Here is a 21,682-nt window from a genome sequence, read left to right as displayed (position 1 = left end):
GTCTTCCCTCCGCAGCTGATACGTGTTAAATGCTTCCTGCAGCTAAGCATCAGCTAGGATTTGGCAAGTTAAAACTAAGATAGGTTTGCACAAACTTACCTGGCGTGGTCAAACAAGGTACACGAGTACTACCTGAAGCACGTATTAGAAAATGCTTGTTATCTGTCTGGAGGTAAATTTAGACTTTTGTATTTGGCAACATTGTTGACCATTGTTGTCCTGTTTCTGGCGTGATTTGTGGTATTTTTTTTTCTTTTCTTTTTTTTTGGGGTGCGTGTTTAATTTCTTTATTTAAGCTACTGCTCTACAATTGCACTTACTTCAGCAGTGTGGGATCAAACTCTTCTGATACAATACTACTGCTATCAGCCGAGCTCTTATTATTGGATTACATCTAGCTCACTGTTTGAAAGAGCAAAACCTGGTGAAATAATATTATTATCATCCTAATTTTGACAGCGTCTGCAATCATGGCAAACTGTGCTAGAAGCTCTGTAGAAACTCAGAGAAAAACATGGTTGCTACCCTAAAGAATCTGTAGTTTAAGGAGTCTCACGGTGCATCCCTTCTGGCTCATCTGTTTCTAGGGTTATGCACTTTGCCTCTTGCAAGAGCCTCCCACATATCTAAAGCCTCCCTCAACATTTTAGCGGTTAAATATATTGCGAGCAGCAGGCAAACAAGTCGCCTATGTGCGCATTCCAAGTTGCTGTTTCTCTGATGACCTTCTTTCATGTTCTTTCATCTCTAAATTTAGCTGGCTACTGAAGCGGGAGTCTAGCAGATTGGGTGACACAGGAAACACTAATGCAGAGACTGTATATAATCACTCTTAAAAGAACAGCACAGATTATGAGACAGTGTAATTACTATTCCATAGCCAAATGAAGTTTATTTTACGAAACTGCACCTTTTCAAGTCTAATAAACCATTACAGACATTCACTCAAGACCAACATGTGCAGCACAAAATCAAAAGTGTTATTTAAGGGCTGACACCCAGAACTTGGAAATCTGATCACGTTAGGATTGCCGTGTCTGTATTTGAACAGACGACATGTTAACTGCCAGGCACAAGTACACCTTAAATCTGAAATTTAATCTTTAAAATAGCTGCCTCAGTGCCATCTAATGAGGAGAACATACTGGAGAATCACAGGAAACATTTAAGAATGTGAAATTAAGTACTGAGATTTAGAAAAGTACTGTACAGATACTGCGACTGTGACTGAGACACAATGATGCAACTATACCAAGTTTCATGAAATTGCAGAAAAGTTATACCACGTTAAAGTCTGGTTTGTTATTTTCAGATACAATAAATATGGTAAAATAGGAAATGTTCTATGTTGTTTGGGTGAGATAAATGACAAGCAGTTTTATTCCCTGGATCATATATATAAAATCTGAATAAAATATTAATAATCTTTGTGCTCATATAGATAATGAGATAGTTTTAAAGTTTTTAACCACCCTTGTTTTCAGAAATCATACTTCCAGTATTCTAGTCAAAAAGCTTTCCCTCCTCTTTGAGAAAACAGCACAAGCACAGCCCAGAAAATTTGTTAATTCTTTCTTTAATAAAGCTGGCTAGATGCTCTTCCAGAGTAAAGATACAAAGTTCCACGACCAAATGAATACCCGGTCAAAATATGATACTGCCTTTCTGCAGTACATACAACTGACACAACATGCAAGAGACTTTAAACAGTCAAAAATTACAGATGTGAGATACAGTACAACAGTCTCAGATACGTAACTTACTACCATATTAGTTTTCATCAGTAATTTGCAATGCATATATTTTTTCTATCTGATCATTGTTATCCATGAACATCATGAGCAGGTCATCTTTGGAGAAAAAGAATAATCTTGTATTTTAAATGACAAATTCTTTCTCGGTATATTCTTAACATAACGCAATTCAGGGTGATGACTCGACATTTTGTCTAACTTACAAGTGTCTGACTTAATCAATATACAAAATTTTAACTATCTCCGCACTATGATCAAGTATCAGAGACAACATATTTGAGATGTGGAAGGACATGGTATAACCAAAGCAGGTTCATTTACTGGAATTTGCTCTGATCTTATTTGTATAACCATCTCTCTGCTTGTGAAGATTTTTATCATGTCCCATGGCATGATAGGCATTCAGCTCATCGATCTTTGTATACTTTTAGTGCTCTTTTAAAATATGCAGTATTAAAGATACAACTAACTTACAAAAAATAAAAGAACTGTGCAAATCACGTTCTTCCATTGGCAATGAGACTGTTCAAGAAAATAGCAATGTGATCCCTGAAACAAACAATCAGAACAGAAATCAAAAGACTGATGCTTAAAAAAATAAAAAAAAAAAAGTAAAAACATTTTCCCCTGCCAAAGTACTGGAATCTTTGAAGGCTTATGTATCACAGAATATAAAACTTTTCTCTCTGTCCCCGGAATATTTCTTTCCTCTTTCCATAGGTACTTCTTGAACAGATTCCCCTTTGTTGGTGGTGTGGCACAAGCCTTGCTGACTGGGTTAAGGCTAGAAAAGCTTGAAAGACCTAAATAAATCAACAGCCACCTAATCCCCCGGCATTCATGCAAACTCAGGGAAATAAAATAAACCTGAAGACAGGCATGCATGCTGAATTCCAAAGTGATTTTCTATGAAGCTTAAAATGAAACCAAAATAAACACCTCTCTGAAATGTTATGCACTTAAGATCTTTGATCTAAACAGTCATCTGACTCTTCATATCACTCTGTTGCAGAGAGGTATGATGCTAGGCTTGCTCATAACATTCTAGCATTTTATCATTTTACAAGGCACAAATAATCTCAGAAGAACTACACGGCGGCTTTTGAGCGTGTACGGATATGTCAGCTACCATGTAATTACATGACAATTATCTCTTCATTGCAGTCACTGACACAGACCTTGTAAAATCTAAGACCAGCAAACTACATGTCACCTCATCTTTGGAATACAGTACTTAATTCCATTTACAATTACAGACTAAGCAGCAAATAACTACCTTTCTTAACTCCACACAAACACAAGCTTTGCCATGCAATTATGAAGTTGTCGCATGGTATAATGTATATGTATCTTAAAAGTAAATAATGCAATTTTTTTTTTTTTCTGCTGTTATAAGTGGAGTGACTTTCTAGCATTCCTTCCTCAAGCTAGCTCTGTGCAGGTCCTACAAGAGCAGGCGTCCATTCACCACCAGTTTCTTTTTGTGAATTCCAACACAGTTTAAAGGGATCAGCAAGTACAAACTCCTGCTCCGCTCCATATCTACATGAAAAAACTGTTATTAGATGTACTATGTACTTGATAGGAAAGAAACACACTTTTCCATAGAAGAACAAGTTCTAGAGTTAATTAGTAACTTTCTGTTGGTTAACGCTGCTGCACCATTATGTTTTTCTTGACTAGAAATGTGGAAATTGTATAGGAATATATGTAAACAGAGTCTATAGAAGATAATATTAACGAGACATAAAGTGCTTTTAATTATGAACATTTCCTTTCACTTTGCACCCTTCCCTGGTAAGTTATCATAATCAAGCTAGTTTTAGTTCAATTGGCTCAGGTCTACACTACGAAATATTGTAATTTCCCTTGCACCTACTGTTTTAACCATGGTAATCTCAGTAAAATAAAAACGCCGGGGGAGTGGAAGAAGACAGATAAAAAAAGAGGGAAAGAGGTGAACTGGGAACTCTCAAGGGGAAAAAAAAAGTAGGCAAAGGGAAATAAGGTTCTGTTGTATCGGTCCCCGTTCTCAAGAAATTTGTCACCTGTTCTCCTGTAAGACAGCGCTGAGGAACAACTACACAAACCTCTGCCTTGAACACACCTCAGGCTACTGCCGGATGAAAATGAAGAAACCAGGATTCCTCAACTGAGAACAAGCTTACTGCCAGGCTGATGCCTTTAATCTTTCTGACATACATTCCCTACTCCTCTAATCTCTGAAGAAACAGTACCCTTTCCTACTCAGAAAACCCAGTTGAGCATATTTTGTAAAAAGATGATATTAAATCTAGCTTGTCTTTGCTGCTTCAGGTCTGATGCCAAGTATCTACACATTTCCTAATCCATTATGGTACCTAGCACATACTATGCTATGTTTTGGGAAAGCAACAGTTCTATAGTAACAAAGCTCCTAAGTAAGATAACTCTATAACTAAGAATAACTGTGTATTAGAACCGGGTTTTACTGGGTCTTTATTTAAGGCAGTTATTAAAAGGTGTCTATTCTTTTTGAAGAGTTGCAAATTTGTGGGGTTGTTTTTTTTTAAATTTAGACTTTTGGCAGCTGAAATGGGTTACCTTTATCTATTTTCTGTCCTTCTCATCCAAAGAACTATCCAGCCCCTGGAATCATAGGAATTTGAGCTGAGGTGCAACAACCGACCTCCCAAACTCTTCCAGTCTGTTTCTTTAGATGTCCAGTGGGCTGACAATAGCAAAGTCAGAATCTTTGCTGTTGTTACTACTGTCGTCATCAGGGCTGGAGCTCAGGTTGCTGGAGGAAGCTGAAATGGAGCCCATCAGTGGGTCAGAGAATATCAAAGAAGAACGAGACGGAGCTTCTGGCTTCACCACTGCCTCCTTGTGTGCCTGATGGGGCTGAGCTGGCTCCAGGACAGCACGTCTACTTCCTTCCTCTTCTTTGGAAACCATAATGTAGTCATCAGCACTCTTGCTCTCACTAGTGCTCGAATCAGTCGTAGTCTGTGAGACAACAGCACAGAAAGGACTTAAAGTTAGTACCAGTTTTACCACTTAAGGAGGTTTATGATGCATGTCACTGATATGGGAATGGGATTAAGGAATTATCACCAGCCTAAAGTAGTAATGCCTAATTCTAGAAGTAAAAAATAAAGTGAGTATTAACTTTTGATGAAATAATTTATTTGTTATTTACAAAAGCATAAAAGCTAACACTCTAAAAATACGTTATTGGGTATAGCAGCCTTACAAGTTTCATCATCGTTGTGCATCCATGTAGTGATCACAGCAGCTAGGCATCCAACACGTACATTACAGTCATGAAGATTTTCAGTGATATTCTCACTGGTGTTAGTTTTCTGTAGTACTTCACGAAGTAGTATTGAGGAATTTTTTGCTGGTTTGCATGTACAATGGCATTTTGGAGCTTGTCAGGAGAATGGTTTGATATAAAATTTCTTAGTAAAACCCTGACATGTGGAATCAGAGCCGTACATAGACCTGGTTTAGTGTGTGCCAGTTCAGGTTCGGCAGATCAGGGCTCCCAGGGCTTCCAGGCTTAGCGTTGATGAGTATTTCCTAACAGAAAACGAGGGTCGTGGATCAAGATTACACATCAGTGTACCAGAAAACTCTACGAACTGCAATCCTGTATTCCAACTAGCCATATTCAGGAGAAATCCAACTTTTCAACAGTCAGAGCTATACGTAACTAGAAGGGAAGACTGCCATATACAGCAGAGTGGGATTTCTCCCACAACTGGCAGCCTATTAGCTTGGTTGCAATCCAAATGGACACCACTTTGCTTTCTTCTGCAAGAGATGCACTACCTAGCACTATGCTCCTCTGACAAGAATAAGACTGCTTTCCTAGTTGCTGTCACACAAATTTTTTCAGTGTAATAATGCAACCTGCTAAGCAGCCTGTGGGGACAAGAATCCTGAAGTGGTGTGATATTGAAACCAATATATTTGATTACACTAATGCAAGACTGAGAAAAAGGAGAAGTAGAGGGGCAGCTGGGGAAATGTGTATGTTAACATGTGTGTCAACTGCAAGTCCTTCAGTTCTGACTCTTTCACCAAAAAAAAGTACAAATGTAAATTCACTTTGGGGTAAAAGAGAGATTGCAGGTATTAGAGAAAAAAAGAAACCAATAACGAAAAAGAACAGGAAGAATCTGAACGAGATAAAGTTCGACCTTCAGCACAGTATATAAAATTGGAGTATGGAGGTCATCGCAAGTACTGGCAAGCCACAACTTGGCGTTACAGTAACCATGGCTCCAGCAAAACTTATTTTGCTGAATTTATTATTACAGCTGAAAACAATTTTCCATTGCTCTGATTACTGATTATAGACCAGAAGTCTCTTGAAAGGGAACTGTAGAGTAGCTCAGGGAGCAAAACCCACCAGTGAATAAGAATGACTGTAATATGAAACGAGGGAGCTGGAAATCTTTGGTTGTTATTTACATAGTTGTTCCAAATTGTTAAAAGTCACAAACAAGATAAATATCATCTGAATGTGAAAATATGTTCAAATACAGAATTCTGACCTATACCCTTCCAAAATTTATATAAATGAGGATTCAAGTATCTCCCTTCGCAGTAAATTTTTAAAACATCCTGGTTTTATAATTTATATTTTTTTGTGTGTTATCTAGATAGTATCTAGGTATAATACTACTATATTATTATATAGGTATAACAATATATCATATTCTGTTTTGTAATTAACCCATTTTAATACTTTCTCATTCATTTTAAGTCCAGAGTATTGGTTACAATTTTAAAGGTCGCAATGTAAGACAGTTGTACTAATTCATTTTCCTTGGATGACTTAATAAAATTCATACCAAACTGAGCAGATTGCTTTTAAAAATATCAATAACTATCCTGTGCTGAGTGCTATCAAAACTGATCTCCATCTTCTTGATCTGCGCAGAACCAGGGTAGTTCCAATGTCAACAACCTCAAGCACTTTCCATGAAGTTAAAACCGAACAGATCTATCCTACAAGGAGGGATACTTCACTATTTAAGCACTTCTGAGCTCAGACACCATTTGTTATTAATTAGCTTTTTGCTTTCATCTGGTCTGTTTGAAATGCTGTCTTCACGAGCTGTCAGTCAATCGGCTGCCGTCTCCAGGGGGCCGAGGACACAGGCAGCGCGCAACTGCGGCTCTGCTCCACCAACGTGTTAGTAGTTGTCTGATTTTTTCGGTACCCAGCGCAGCCAGAAGACAGGGCCAGGTGAGGCTTTTTTGGGAGCTCTAAATGCCGTGTTCAAAATTTCAGCACTTTGTTTCCCCCCACCTCCAGAACGACAGAAATATACATTCCTTTAAACAACCACTGTTGCATAATTCACCTGGCTTCTTTCCACACTTCTCTTTAAGAGCTCTCAGGGAACCCAGTACAGCCCCATTTTGCAAAATTATACACTTTATTATTCCAAGCTATCAAGATCACGCTATTTCAGTCCTCGCAGCCCTCACATGGAAGATGGCGTAGGGTGACACAGATGTTACCTAGTGACACACTCGCCCGGCGAGATCAGTATTTTCCTCGCTGGCACCCCCAAGGATGCTAACGGGGTGTCTTCCCTTTGGCAGTGACCTCAGCAAGGGCCTTCCATCACACACACTTTGTGCTGGTGTTGCAATTTCCTAAATTCTGCTTCCAAATATGTGCTCTTGCGCAGTTAAAAAAAGCATCCTGCCCTTTAATAAAGGGAAAGGAAAGAAAACTACTCACCTCAGTTTCTTCTTGTTACGTGTTGTGCTGTGCTTTGCAACACTACTTGTCATTCTACCCACACTTTTTGGTTCCGTTAAAGAGACCTATAGTGCACTGAAGTGTCAGAGAAGCAGCAAAGCATAGATATTGACTCCAAAATGCTATAAAAGGACCTCCCATAAATGTTCGCCTATCCCTGGCATACATTGGTATTTTGGTACTGATATTTCCAGAGGTAAAATACCTCCTCCCTTCTTCTGCCTGTTTCTGTTTCAGGAAACTCATGCTGACGTGAACCATGTTTTCTCCCATCTGCTGCCACTACTGAATAAATGAAAAATGACAGAATTATACTTCCAGTAGCTTTGAAAGTTAACAACCTTACGCCCGTTGCCATATGGCTTCTCCAAACATTTTTTCCTGATGAATATCAGCTACTAGGACCAGGCTTATTTCAATTGCCTTCATACTGTGAATGAGTTAAAACTAACTGTAAGGATACAATTCAAGAAAGCTTACAAGAACAGCAGCTCATTTTGCCTCCTTCTTTGAACAGACATAAAGGCAAGATAATGTGTTAATTATCATTCATTATTTAGCAACAGAAGCCTTCTGTTTGTCAACTGCATGCTGCTACCAAAGCCAAACATTCCAAAAAATGCTCTATTTCTTTCAGCCTTTATCTTAATTTTTTGCATTTTTAATTTTGCAGCTTTCCTTTCTGAAAAAGGGCTGCATCCTTATCCTCACTTCCCAGAAAGGGATTTTGAGGCAAAAAAGAGGAAGAGCGCTTTTAAAAAAAAAGTAAAGATGATAAATACTTTATACTTATATACAACCAAGCACAAAAGACCAGATTTTAATCTCAATTACACGATAGCTACACCTGTAACTTTTCCAGCTGTCCTAGAAAATAGCCCTGTAATGCCACCAGAGAAAAATCTCTACAGTATAAGTCACATCAAACAGAATTACATGCATTTCCAAAGTCACAGAAAATGGAAATACAGTGAAATTTATTTAGCAAGAAATGCATTAAAGGATCTAGAAGTGGTTGGCATTTTTAATCCCCCTGCAGCTCAGTAAGTTCTCCTGGCTTGACCCAGGGCATCAGTACAGCCCATTTTCTTCGGCAGAGAATACTAAAAGCCTGGGCTGCGGTCCAGTTTGGGCCAACAATCCACCCCATCAATTAACAGTCGAATGTCACAGCCCACTAAATTCAGTAGTTTTATTTTCCTGTGTTTTATTAAAAGAGGTCCAAAGCTCTCCTCTTTTTGTTTGATATTAGACACCGTGGTTAAAGACGATAGACTTGGAAACACCACAGACTGTCGGGATACTAACAGTCCTCCTGGACTGCCATTTCTAACCCTAATCTTTTCTTGTTCTTAGGGGCTGCTGCTCCTTATCATAATTGGAACTTCCAGAAGATAAGGGGAGAGGAGGCTAATCCATATGAATGCACTGCACCTCCAAACATAGACCACACAGTGCTGAAGCCTCATTAACGCTCTGCAGGAGCTCAGCTTGTACAAAGTCACGCTACTCGTAGTTGGCTTACTAACAGCCTCATGGAGAATGTGGGACCCACGGACACCTCTCGGCTCCTGTGGCTGGATGTATACTTTCACTACACATTGGGGTGAGACCTCATTACACATCCTGCTGAAAATTTCCATTGGCAAGAAACCTGCGCAGACCAGGCTTCCCCTGCTCCACTCCCGATACTCAAAGTGCAAATCCCCAGCGCCTCCACTCAGTGACACCAGCGTCTGAGTAAGGGCTTCTCCAGCATGAGTAGGGCTGGCACACGCTCATACAGCATGTAGTTGTCTTATATAGCATTCTACCTTCTGGTTTCTATAATAAATCCAAGTAAAAATAACAAAAAACCCCTAGCATTTGCTATTTTGGCAAGAAAGCAAAAGAGATTTTGTATAAAGTGCTGGGAAATAAAGGGCAAAAATAGGTCTTTATATGAATACTGCAATATGCTGCATCAGTTTAACCTATGCCTTTATTATGGCAGGAAGTAGTGATTGCAATGACAACAGGTAAAGAAGCAATGAAAGCTTTCTAGCAAAGCTTTGCTCTTTGAACCTGCCATTACTGAATTAAAAAAAAAAATAGCAGTATAACTTCTAATACTGAAATACAATTAAATACAATTTTTAACAGACTGTGCTAACTCAAGGGGATTGTGGGTAATAAATCAAAATAACCCTGTGTCATTATTGGAAAATGAATAAATATTTCCTCTAGTTCCTAATTAAATTTGTCAAGAGTAAACTGACGGCAGACTGGATTTACAAGTGTGAGTATCAGTATCAGGGTGGCAGACTTAACTTTAGAATGCTAATATTGAAAATGGTATAGATGTGCATATACAAAAGTACTTGTTTTAAGATCACATTTCAGTCAGACTGAGTCTTAGACAGAGAGGGACCTTTTAACATGAAAGGAAAATACCTCTTTCTGTGTGTGAACTTGTCCTGTGACTGTATGCTTTGGATGTGAAAACATTGTTTACTGATTCAAGGAGAAAGCCAATACAGTGGAGTAGAAGGTAAAAGCCACCTCCTCGCTATTTCCCTTTTTGGCACTGGCCATGGATACACTGCAATGCAGATAATCGGCTCTTACATAATGGGATTCTGGAGGACAAGGAGAATAATCAATTGATATGGGAACATTTGCCTCCAGTTTTTACATGTTTTTGTAGGAAATTAATCTGCCGTTCTGTGATTCAACAATCTGAAAGAAGAAACCCCCAAACACAGCGCAACACTTAGACTTAAAAATCTGTGTGTACAGCATAAGGCTACAATAAAAATAATTGATGGCATTAGGACAGTAGTTAGAGAGAAAATTTTAAGGATGGCTCCATATGCGCCAGGAATGCTGGTGTGTTCCCATGTAACGTCTGGACATGCTAAAGAAAGTCTCTAAAAAATACCAGACTAATTCCACCAATGACCTGTTTGAGATATTTTTATTTTACCTGTCGTCCTGAGATGAACTGTTGTTTTGTCATAACAGGTCCCTTTAGGACATCACTGGTCCCCTTGTTCTGACTGTTGGAACAGTAATGATCATCGGCGATCGTGATTTGCTCATTTTCTTCCGCCTCCAGCTGGCTCTGGTTGAAACGCAGGGAACCTTTCAAGATGTCCTTGATCTGTTGTTGAATGGGATGGGAAAGAATCTAGGTTAGAAATTTGGAGGAATTCTAAATTTTCTAAAGCTCTGTGCAGTATGCTTTCATATACCATTTCCCAAAAATATTTGCTTTGAAGAGATAGGGAGCAAGTCAATATTCATATCTATATTGGCTAGACACATAAGTATCAGTGAAATGTGGTTGTATCAGAGTCTGGAAAACAAGTATCCAAGAAATCTAAAGAGAAACTGTTAAGATTATTTCCTGCCTTGTTATAGATTTAACATATGTCACATTGTTCCTGATAAAATGTATTTTGAGGGAGCAGAGGACAGTATAAGCAGAGCTACAGATGCTCAGCAGCATTCTCATTTTACGTACGTTGTATTTCTTCTTTTAATTCAATGACATTCAAGTGTCGTCCCATTTAAATAACGGGGACATAGTCATGATTCTTGCCTAGCATGTACATTTTGCATTAAGAAAAACGGTGGTGTGGCTTAAGTCCAGAACTTGGTGTCGCAGTGCCTCAGTTCTGGTTTGAGGCCTCCATAACTTTTCAGGGAGCAAATACTGTGCAAGTCATTTGAATTCTTTATAGCTGAGTTTTACCTTTCGAAATAAAAGTACGCCACAATGCTTGATGCATTAGTATTAGTAAAAGAGCTACAAGACAAAACAGCCGTATACAAAAAGAATAAGAAAGGAAAAAAAAAAAAAAGAAAGGATTAATAGCACTGGTGGATACAAGAAGGTTAAGTTAAGCAATAGTTATACCTGCTTCAAACCAGCCAAGGAAACCAGAATTTCATCTTCTTTTTCCAAGTGTTCTTGTAATATGACTTCCTGAATATTTCCTGCAATATCCAAAGAAAAAAAAGGTAGAGAGAGAATAATTGCTATATAATCTCTAACGTGCTGCCAATTTACCAGTGACTTATGCTCTCACAACAAAATCCTGTGACCTGCAACCACAATTTCGCACACAGACCTAGAGGCTGACATCCTTATTAGCTCTGGAGGTGAGGCCAGCTCAAGCCTGGCACCGCTGCCAGGAAGCCTCCAGCAACGCCGTGCTGCTGCGGGACTTCTACTGACCCACTGAACCAATGGACTCAGGCTACTGATGGCCCCTAGAAGAAAATATCAGCCTCTGTGGCTAACGGAATTACATACATCTTTGAGCCTGCAAATGCTTTGGAAAATATGCATGAACATTTACAGGAATCTGCTGCAGCTTGCAGAAGGGGTTAGGGTAGGAGCTCAGCAATCTTCATCTCGATCCTGTGGTCACCGCAGATGCTAGAATGCTCTTCTTTATGAAAGGACTGAAAGTTTCATTCCCTTTCCAATCCTCTCTTTTAGGTAAAAGACCCAGGGCTGAGCAAAATTTGTTTGACAGAAAGAGCAGTGCAATACCATCACTTTGGAAGACACCTGCCTTCCATACCTGCAGTGCTATCCTCAAAGGATGCATCATCTCAATAATGTGGTATAAGGTGTTTGCGGGAGTCAGGGCTGGAGGCTGGCTAACACATCGGAGCTGGAGCTGTGCTGCTCTTCCCTGTGTCAGGGAAACCCCAGGCAATGCTGCAGTCCAAACCAGCCCAGAGAGACTATGGCTCCAATGGCTCTGCAGACTCTTAAAACTATGCCAGGTCCTTCTCCAGCTTCCTAGCTCCTACCCTCCTCCTCAGTTCTTTAAGAAAACAAGCAACGGTTCCTAGTGACAGATGTACAGAATGAGATGGTGTCTGTCACCTGAAAATGAAAGGGTATTCTTTTGTGCCACTCCTGTCCTACACAGACAGAGCTGAGCCCAAATCCCTCAGTGACACTCCTTTGGGAACAACGCTTTGCTGCTCATGAATATCTGTACCCCAGGCACTGCACAATTAGAGCTTTGTACCATTAACCCACACCTGCATTGCATTTGTTTGCTTTAAAAACATTCTACATGTTCAGCGCCCGAACCAGTGAAAAACCGAAACTGCTGTCACAGACGAGGACAAATATGATGACACTGCGAACTTTGACACAACATGAAGTTTCAAGTAAAAGCATTGAGCAATTTGGCCCAAGTTTTGTGTTTACAGAATAAACAGCAAAAGAATGAGATGTGGGAGACTGGACAAGAAAGATTAAAAGTAGAGAGGTGGATTTAAAACCCATATATAAACACAGAAGTTTGTGTGGGCCAGAAATGAGTAAAGGGTATAAATGAAGAATGGAAAGGGCAAAGAGGAGAAAGGATCCAAGCCTAACCACTAAATGAACCACTAAAGAAGCAATCTGAAAAGTAGAAGACATGAAAGAGGCTAGGGCCACGAAAGGCAATAGATGACAAGAGTCCATGAAAAGTGGTGTGATCAAGGTCAAGAGCAACAGCGGGGGTAGGATAACTCAGCTTTGCGTTAGCAGCCTATCTGAACAAGGAGATCCATGTTTACATTATTTAGCAGCCATTATTTACTGTATTACAGCAGCAGTGTCCTGTGGCAATGAAGTCAAATGTAGTAAAATTGAACAATGTCTAGCATAAATCTTACATCAGAAAGACACTGCATTATGAAGGCTAGAAATAATCTAAAACTAGATCTTTCTGGAAATAGGTAGCATCATGAATTGAGAGAAAGCATAATTAATTCAACATTTTACTTGCTTTTTCACATTTTACATCTAAATTGTCTAGTCTCTCAATTTGGTAAATAAAAGATATTAATATTTATTTATAAAATAATACTTTAGATCCTGATTTCCACTGTTTAACAAACAATGTATGATTTCCTACTTTTAAAAGGTTCAGAACTTGAAACATCAGAAGTCAAAAGTCTTCATAGGCAAGAAAGCAATACTTAATCACGGCCTGAATCACTGAATTAAACTGTCTTTTCCATTTCACAGCATTAGAAAGAAAAGCATTTCTATAGTGTTTGATCCCCACATAAATTAAACCCATACATTGAAAAACTAAGGTATGCATACTGACTAAGCAGATGGACTAAGAAAATAATTCAAAACAACCCTCCAACCTGCTGAAGATCAAATGAGGGAAAACTAAAAAATCAGGAAGCTAAGAGTGAGACAACAAAACCTGAAAGGCATTCCACATGATGTGGAAATAATCTACTATTATTTCTGTTCTTCAGAGATGTTTTATAAGTCAATATTTCAAAACAATGGAAAAGAATCTGTCATCGCTACAAATCCAGTTGTAACTGTGTTTGAAGAGCCAGTACGTTGAGAAATTCCTAAGAACTTATGAATGGAATGATGATAGTAAGGCAGCAGTAAAAATTAATAAAAATGTTCCTATCATCATATATTTACTTTAGCAAGATTAATAACAGATTTTAGTATTAGTTTCAGAGAAAAAAAGATTAAAAGAAAAAAGGTTGGAAATACAGCAAAATTTTCTAATACTGAACTGCTGTACTTCTCACATTTTTGTTTCAATTTGCAGTATCTTTAAAGTACATTATGACATATGTCCTGAATATATAAGGCCTATTATTTTTAATCAGTTAAAATCACTAAAATGTATTTTGGAAAAAAATTCCACTTGGAGTTTGCTCTAAGACACAATTTTACACTTAAAGAGCACACTTCCACTTAACCCAGAAAAATGCCCCAAGATGCAAATCACTGTAATCAGCCATTCTCTCCGCCAGTAAGTAACAGTTGTGACACAAGGTCATAAATTGGGATGTCTTTCTCTAGTTCAATGAAACAGAATGAAGGTTTCCCTGTGGAATTGGCAATGGATCTTTCTTTCCCAAGTGTAGAAAGAAGCTTTTTACTTTACCCTTCTGAATCTCAAAAGATACCTAACTGTAAATACTTTTAAAAACACTAGCTCCGTTAAGAGTGCTAGGAAGCATATTTGATATGATATTGCTCAGCTGAAGGACTTTGACATTAAGCTGAGATGTATCATTTAATTATTCTTCCTTCATGTGAGATTTTACTATATTTGAGAGAAGTGTTTTATGTATGTAAATGAATTGGCCATATAATGATATTTTTTTCCTTATCTGATGTTCTATATCAGTACCTCACAGCTTTAATTAATGTATTTTTTATAAAACAATAAACATCTTTTTGAAATGCAGATATCATTAGGAAATGAAAAGATTTTCCTATCTGTAAAACAAACATTGACACAATGAATAAAAAAAAAATTATGTGATTTCTACATTATTCAAAACCCAGTCCAGTTTGAGTCTATGCTAAAAATACCTGTCTTATTGGGATAGCTGTTGTCATTCAAAAGTTAAAAACCTATGGTATTTAGGAGAGTAAGGCTAAGGTCAAATATTTCTGGCTACCTTTATTTGGTTTTTTCTTTTTTTCCTTTCATCAAGATTTCATTAGTTGATGCCAAGTGCTTTCTGCTGAAAAAGAAAGTATTTCTGTTTCAATGAAGTTCTTACCAGAGGAAAACAAAAGGTGAATTTTGCAACCTGTCACCTGGTGGTTGGCGCACTGCTGTGAGATGTAGGAGATCCCAGACAGCCATTACACGAGTCTGGATTTGTTTCAACATGCTACTAACAAACCTCTAAGTTTCACAAAATGAACTGTCATACCCTAACTGTACTCTTGACTAAGCCTCAGAAATACTGGAGCTGTAAAACCAGTTGATCCCTTCGGAAGTCAGCAATGTTATCCACCATTATGGCTGCCCTCAAACAAGACTCACAACCCAAGGGATACCTTTTATATAATTGATTAGAATTAATTTTGGATGCTTATTGTCTAATGAGCAGATTAATTTCATAGATCCTAGATCAGTAAATCAATAACTACTTCCTCAGCAAGACTGTGATCAGCTGCCTTGATATACTTTAAAGTCAACTATAACTACAGAGGCATAACATGCAAATGATTGCATTCTCGTTCTTCTTTTCTACAAAATACAAAAAAACAATGTATTAAGTAGTGATTTGGGTAGCAACAAGCTAGTTGAAACAGCTAAGAATTAAGATGAAAGATATTTTTAATTTCTTGCTCTTACAGTTATCCCAAATTGTAAACAAGTTCACATGCAAACTCACTGTAGAAGTATTTTTAAAAAATCAAGACTTCTACTTCCTCTCCCTAACTTAATTTCTGAAATTTAAACTGACGATATGCTATCATCCTCCGTACAGAGATGAAAGAGGAAAATAATCCACAGCAGTTCCTAGCAGGAAAATTAGAGGAAGCTTATGCTCTTTGATGACTGAACTGCTACATATTGCATGATGGTGTGTGCAGTCACTGCCGAGTTCCCTAGCCAGGGAAAGGGGCTGTTCAAAACTTTCCCCTCTGAATGTGGAAAAGCTGTTAGGCTCGGACTAATTATTTTAGAGGCTTACTAAGCAAACTAACTCTCACTGAAAAGTTTGCACGCATTCAATACAGTTTCTGCAAGAAACCCACCCAGAGCTGTGTTAAATGAGTGGGAAAGCTAGTCTGCTGTAGACAAGGCCCTCTCAGGCATCCCTTCATGCCCGTCCACCTAGAAGACAGACCTGCGCCTCTTCCCCTCCACCAGAGAAGCGGGACACAGGCAGAGCTACAGCCCTGCAGCGTGAAGGCACAACATGGACTTAACTTTATACAACACTAAATCAGATGGAGGTGAAGAAAACTGAACCCAAGAATAACTTTTAACATCCTTGTTCTCTTAGGTTCTTTGTTTTCTCCTGTACCGCTGCCTTTTTGCAGTGCACCTCTCTCCTAATGATATCTATTTTAAACCGGTCTCCATGGGGCCTTTCCAGGAAGATGACTCCTGCTGAGAGGAGCCAACTCGAAATAGCTGCAAGCTTTATTATGAATGCTGCCTTTCTACTACTAGTTCCTGATCAATGACTTGTGAACAATCGATGGTGCCAGAATCATGTTAAATTGACTTTTTTCACCCTTGCTTTCCACTACTGAGAAGACAGCTCGAACTCCGAATGCAAAAGTACCTTCTCACTGTAAGCAGCAGTAAGGGGAGAACTGAGTGTATTACTTCACTTCCTTATTTTTCCATAAAAGAAAAGCAAAAAAAATCCCAAGGTTCCCATAGATGTCAAGACACAGTCAACTCTCTGGACTCATATTCCAGTCCTTTTGTAGGTTAGTTTTTATGAAATCAGGGTTTACAGAAAATGCTTCCAACATTTCCTGCACAGTATGCAAGTGACAGCAAGACTGCTTTTTCACTAACATTAGAGGGCTGGAAGGACGGACTGGGAATTCAGTTTCTGATAATCAATTTTTCTCTCTTTTCATAACAAATACTTCTTTCTTACTTGAAGTTCATTGGACTTTGAGGAGGAAAACATGCACTCTCCTTAAAATTGGACAGAAAATCTAGAACTTAACTGTGGTTTGTGGCCTTTCTAGAAAGACTACACTGTATGTCATAGTAATATTGAGGTTTAATAATGCAGTTTATTATTGGATGTTTCCAAATACTGCATTTTCTTTGCAGCATTAAAAATACAAATGAGAGGAGTTAAATTTCCTTCTCAAACAATAGAGTTTGTGATCTAAGTGTTGATGAAGGCAACACCACAAAGTAGCTAAACTTTCATTTATCTATCTCATTGTGAATGTCAACTCATTGTAACAATTACGCATTCTATTAAAAGCATCACTTAGCAACATTCGAGTGTTGAAGAATCTAAGGATCTTAAAATTCTGAAGCATTAAATTCTTTGTCGAGTATTGCATTCTTTAAAATGTTTTAATATAAATTAGGTATTTATATAGTATATACTTCTGATCCATGTGTGATGTGTGGAGCACCAACACTTTATCAATATTTAATGTGTGGTAATGCTTGTGACATCAGAGAAATATGTGGTAAAAAGTCACTAATCATCAACTCACAGCAACGCACAGAATCTCAGACGTACAGAAAATGAGGTTGGTAAGGTCATGAAGTCATTTTGTCCATCCCTTGCTCAAAGGCAAGATCAACTCTTAACTATGAACTCTAATTTACACATGATAAGCAAATCATGCTTAACATATACCTTATGTCTGTGTCAGTGCCAGGGTGTACTGGGACAAGAGTCTATTCCCAGACTTCCCATGCTTTCAAAAAGAATGTAAATGAGTACAGACACTGTGCTTCCCATGGCAGGTGATCAGAACGTGCTCTTCCTATCCAGAGCTAATTTTTTTTGAGAAATTTTGACCCTGATGATGATGATAGACTGTACCACCCCACACTCCTTACATGAATGTACAGTGCTGACCATTGTTACGACAAACGACATCTGTGTAGTAGCTATCGTTTCATGTGCTCCATTTTCCTCCATCTGCATTCTGCTCACTGAAACTCTTTACCCATGACTGCAAACACCTACTAGGACCACCAGCCTCTGAGCATCGCCAAGCAACATATTTTTATTACAGTTCAAAGCAAGTTTTTTTCCTCTCTCTCCTCCTGCAGAATTGCTCTCTTCCTGTTGCTGTTTACATTCACTATAAATAGAAAAATTACTCTGGTGTGAAGTGACAAGCAAATGAGAATTCGTTCTGCATAAGTGGCAAACTTAATAGCCATGAGAAACTTAAATCTTTCCTAAGGGGAAACTATACATTTTCACTTCCTTATGATCTAAACACTTCCTTCATACTGCAGTAGATTGCAGACATTACATCTTAAAATTGCTACGGTTGTGTAAAAGACAGTTATTGTAGATCATGTAGAGATTTTGAAAACGTAAGGTTTTCAACTACTTCTATGGCTGAACTCATTAAAATGGTTTCTGATTTTACAAGCAGAACATTTTACAAGACTCAAATACTATTGTGGTAAGTGCTACATAAAACCCTGGATATATTGAGAGTTTTGAAAGCAAACATCCATAAATGCCTGAAATTCCATTTAAAACATTCTTAAGGGATTTTCTATGATGCATGTCATATATAGAATAAATGACAACAAACTGTGAAAGCCATTTTTAAAGCTTTCTATGAGATCATTTTCTCCAGTATAGAATTATGATGTTATCTCAGTCTGCGTTAATAAATACTTCAGAATATATCACTATGTATTTTCCTTTAATTGATCATTGTTTAGAGTTTTTATTATCTGTATGAAAAACACTGTTGCAGTTATTAGTTTCTACTGTGCTATCAAACCTAATTGCTTATGGTGAGGATCTATGGAAATAATTAAGCATACAAATTATTTCATTCCAGTTAGCTTTAGTGTTTGACCTGTGTGGAGAAACTCATGTGATGGTAAAGCATTATGTATCTGCTTATTTCTATAAGAGAAGTTATACCCTGTTGCATTTTACGCTCTTTTTCCACTGTAAATACTTTATTATAAAAGGCTACTGTTTCATACCTCATTCTTGAAAGAGTGAGGGTCAAAGAATGTACATTAACTCCTCAGACAACTCCTGAATTTTGGATCAGGTACATCAACATTAAATTGCTTAAATATTTACCTGGGTAATTGACTTTTAATAGCCATAACTGAATAACTTGTATTGAGGGTGGGTGTTGATTTTAGTCTGTGCAAGTTTTGTCTATGTACATAGCAATATACTGGACAATTATTGGTTAAAATATTGCATGCAAAAGGTTAGTTTACATTTCTCAATTGAAAAACATCCATGCTTTTCTGTGCTACAAGGCTGGTGAAATTACACTGCCATTCTCATGGTACATACATCCAATACATGTTACTAATGTCATTATTTGGGCTGCTACTCAGTAAATAGTATGTTTCCTACAGCTATTCTAAGCTGGAAGAAAAGCTAAAGCATTGAAACTAAAGACTACTCTTTATTAGGAAGGAATACACAGTTTGAAACAAGCGCTTTCGATTTTCAAGTAGCATAAGCAAAGAAATGATGGATCCTGACTACAACTATAGGACTTTTCAGTTCTCTTTAAGGATAGGGGTTGATATAGCAAAGACCCTTACTTGAAGTGCCATCTCCAGGAGTCAGGGAGGAAGGAATGAGGGTGATTTATAAACCCCACTGTATCATTCAAGCTATTTTGTGTTACTCACATGTATTGCATAACTTTTTTTTTTGTGTGGTTTTTTTTGAGACTTTTAGGATTACCCTGTGGTTATTCCTTCATTTAAGAAATCTCAGGCTATTAACTACATTCCCTCTGTTCATTACAAACTTTTGCTTCTAACCTATGGCATTTCTGTAATAGAAGACCATATTAGTGTCAAACATACCATGAGGAAGATGGGGCAGTACTCCTAAAATCAGTGTGAGGCTATTAAAGACTTTTGAAGTTAGCATGGAGTGTATTTGGGTTTTGCATAAGACAACTGCAATTTCTGTTTTATTGCCTGAGAAGTTGGATGTTAGAAATAAATTAATTTGCTTAGTAGAATAGATTGTAATTTACACTAGCTTTGACTTAAACTAGTTTTAAAAAAAAAGATATTGTGAGCTCTGAGACATATTTGTACCACTTACTCAGAAGTCCTTAGGAGCGGATGACTGACAGTAATGCTGGATTTGTGCCGAAATTGTAACTGAAAAGCAAGTGAACCTGAGCCATGAAGTGTGATCGCCTTCACATTAATAGAAATAATTAGAAACGCATGTTAAAGGAAAGCCATTTTCCTCTGTTTGTCTCAATTTTGTGCCCTGCACTTTCGAATGTCTCGTGCAGTTTTGATAAATGTACTGGTTTTCTATTTGCTACCTCCGTACAGTTGTGAGTCATGCTGCTGCTCTGGATGATGGGAAGGATGGGAACTTTTCCATGTCACCTGGTCTGTCTGCTTACTGGAGTCCTCTTCAGTAAAAATGGTTGTCTGGGATCATTCAAGTAGCTGTGTGCCCTTCCTCTAATGATGACATGTATTCTGAACATGAAAGGCTGAACAACGTGTGAAGAGCAAAAGAAATGTATCATATATGCCCTTGCTCACCTGGCTGGTTACAACATAGATATAATGATTTAAATTAAAGGTGGGTCTTGAAGAATATATAAATAAGCAAAACAGTAACTACGGTAAGGTTCAGCTGTAAGAATACCAAAGATCTTTATGAAAAGAACGGGGAAATTAACAATTCGATCATGCCAGAATTTAGCTTCTGACAAGGCTTTATTCCTCTAACGCTGACATTGGAATAGAAATCACTTCCTAAGGGATGCTGGGAAGGAAAGGATGGACTGTCAGTGGCCGTCAGCAGCAGGGAGATGTGCTGCTGACAAATGGAAGGAAGCAAGAAGCTGATGCAAAAGTAAACACTGTGACAGGAATTTGCTGAAACTTGTAGAGAAAGGTGTTAATTTAGGTGGTGATGGAGTACATAAGCTTCATCATTTTCATCTCCTTTTCATCCAGATTGCAGGATGTAGGTGCCAGGTTTGTAGGTGCTACCACAGCTGGACTTTCAGGATTGGTACAGTTGTTGTAAAAAGAAAGTAGCTATCAGCTGAACTGTGTGTTTTTGACCTTAAGGGTTACCCTCAAGAGACAAAAAGAGATTTTGAAAGATATTTGGTTTAAATTCATGGGGCATGAAGAATTACACTTTTTTTATTCCTACATATATATAGCATGACCAGAAGTGAGAATCTGAAAGTTATGCTATACAACAAATATCTGTTTCCCAGTAACCATTCCTGTATTTGGTTTAATAAATTTGTTAATGTTCTCTATTTATAAGCTGCTTTTACAGGTTATTTTACATTTTTATTCTTAACCAAAGGGGCAATCCCCTTAGGTCACGTTTGATGTGACCTTTTTTACTTGCAGCTTTTCTAATCAGACTGGGTTTATAAGCTATGGCTATTTTATTTATGTCCCAAGCATAAGAGAACTCATTTAACACACTTACTACCTCAACAAATGATGAAGTATTTCATTTCAACCCATGGCAGCAGAATAATTTCCATTTCATTTTTATCCTTACAAAAATGTCATAACCTTTCTTCTCATCACATAATAGATAAAACAAGAATTCCGTACTATCTTGCATACATTTTAAAAGTACTGCATCCAGATCTATGTTGGGCAATATATCAGCCTCTAAATAATGCGCAACCAAGTCA

The 21,682-nt window shown here is 37.9% G+C and overlaps 1 protein-coding gene across 6 annotated transcripts in view; it reads right to left on the bottom strand.

Moving 5' to 3' along the window:
* Positions 1 to 1,557: 1,557 nt before the first annotated feature.
* The window catches only part of TBC1D5 (TBC1 domain family member 5), a 322,168-nt gene continuing 302,043 nt past the window's right edge, over positions 1,558 to 21,682 (bottom strand). For all 6 annotated transcript variants that reach the window (XM_054815649.1, XM_054815645.1, XM_054815643.1 and 3 more), the window contains 3 exons: positions 11,423 to 11,502; positions 10,487 to 10,663; positions 1,558 to 4,742 (listed from right to left, as the gene is read on the bottom strand). In XM_054815649.1, the coding sequence (XP_054671624.1) occupies positions 4,449 to 4,742; positions 10,487 to 10,663; positions 11,423 to 11,502 (551 nt within the window). In that variant the 3' untranslated portion in view covers positions 1,558 to 4,448. The remainder of the gene's footprint in view (positions 4,743 to 10,486; positions 10,664 to 11,422; positions 11,503 to 21,682) is intronic.

The sequence above is a fragment of the Grus americana genome, chromosome 2 (assembly GCF_028858705.1).
Source record: "Grus americana isolate bGruAme1 chromosome 2, bGruAme1.mat, whole genome shotgun sequence".
Taxonomy (NCBI): Eukaryota; Metazoa; Chordata; class Aves; order Gruiformes; family Gruidae; genus Grus; species Grus americana.
Note: the sequence above shows the minus strand (reverse complement) of the source record. Positions and strands in the feature narration are given on the sequence as shown.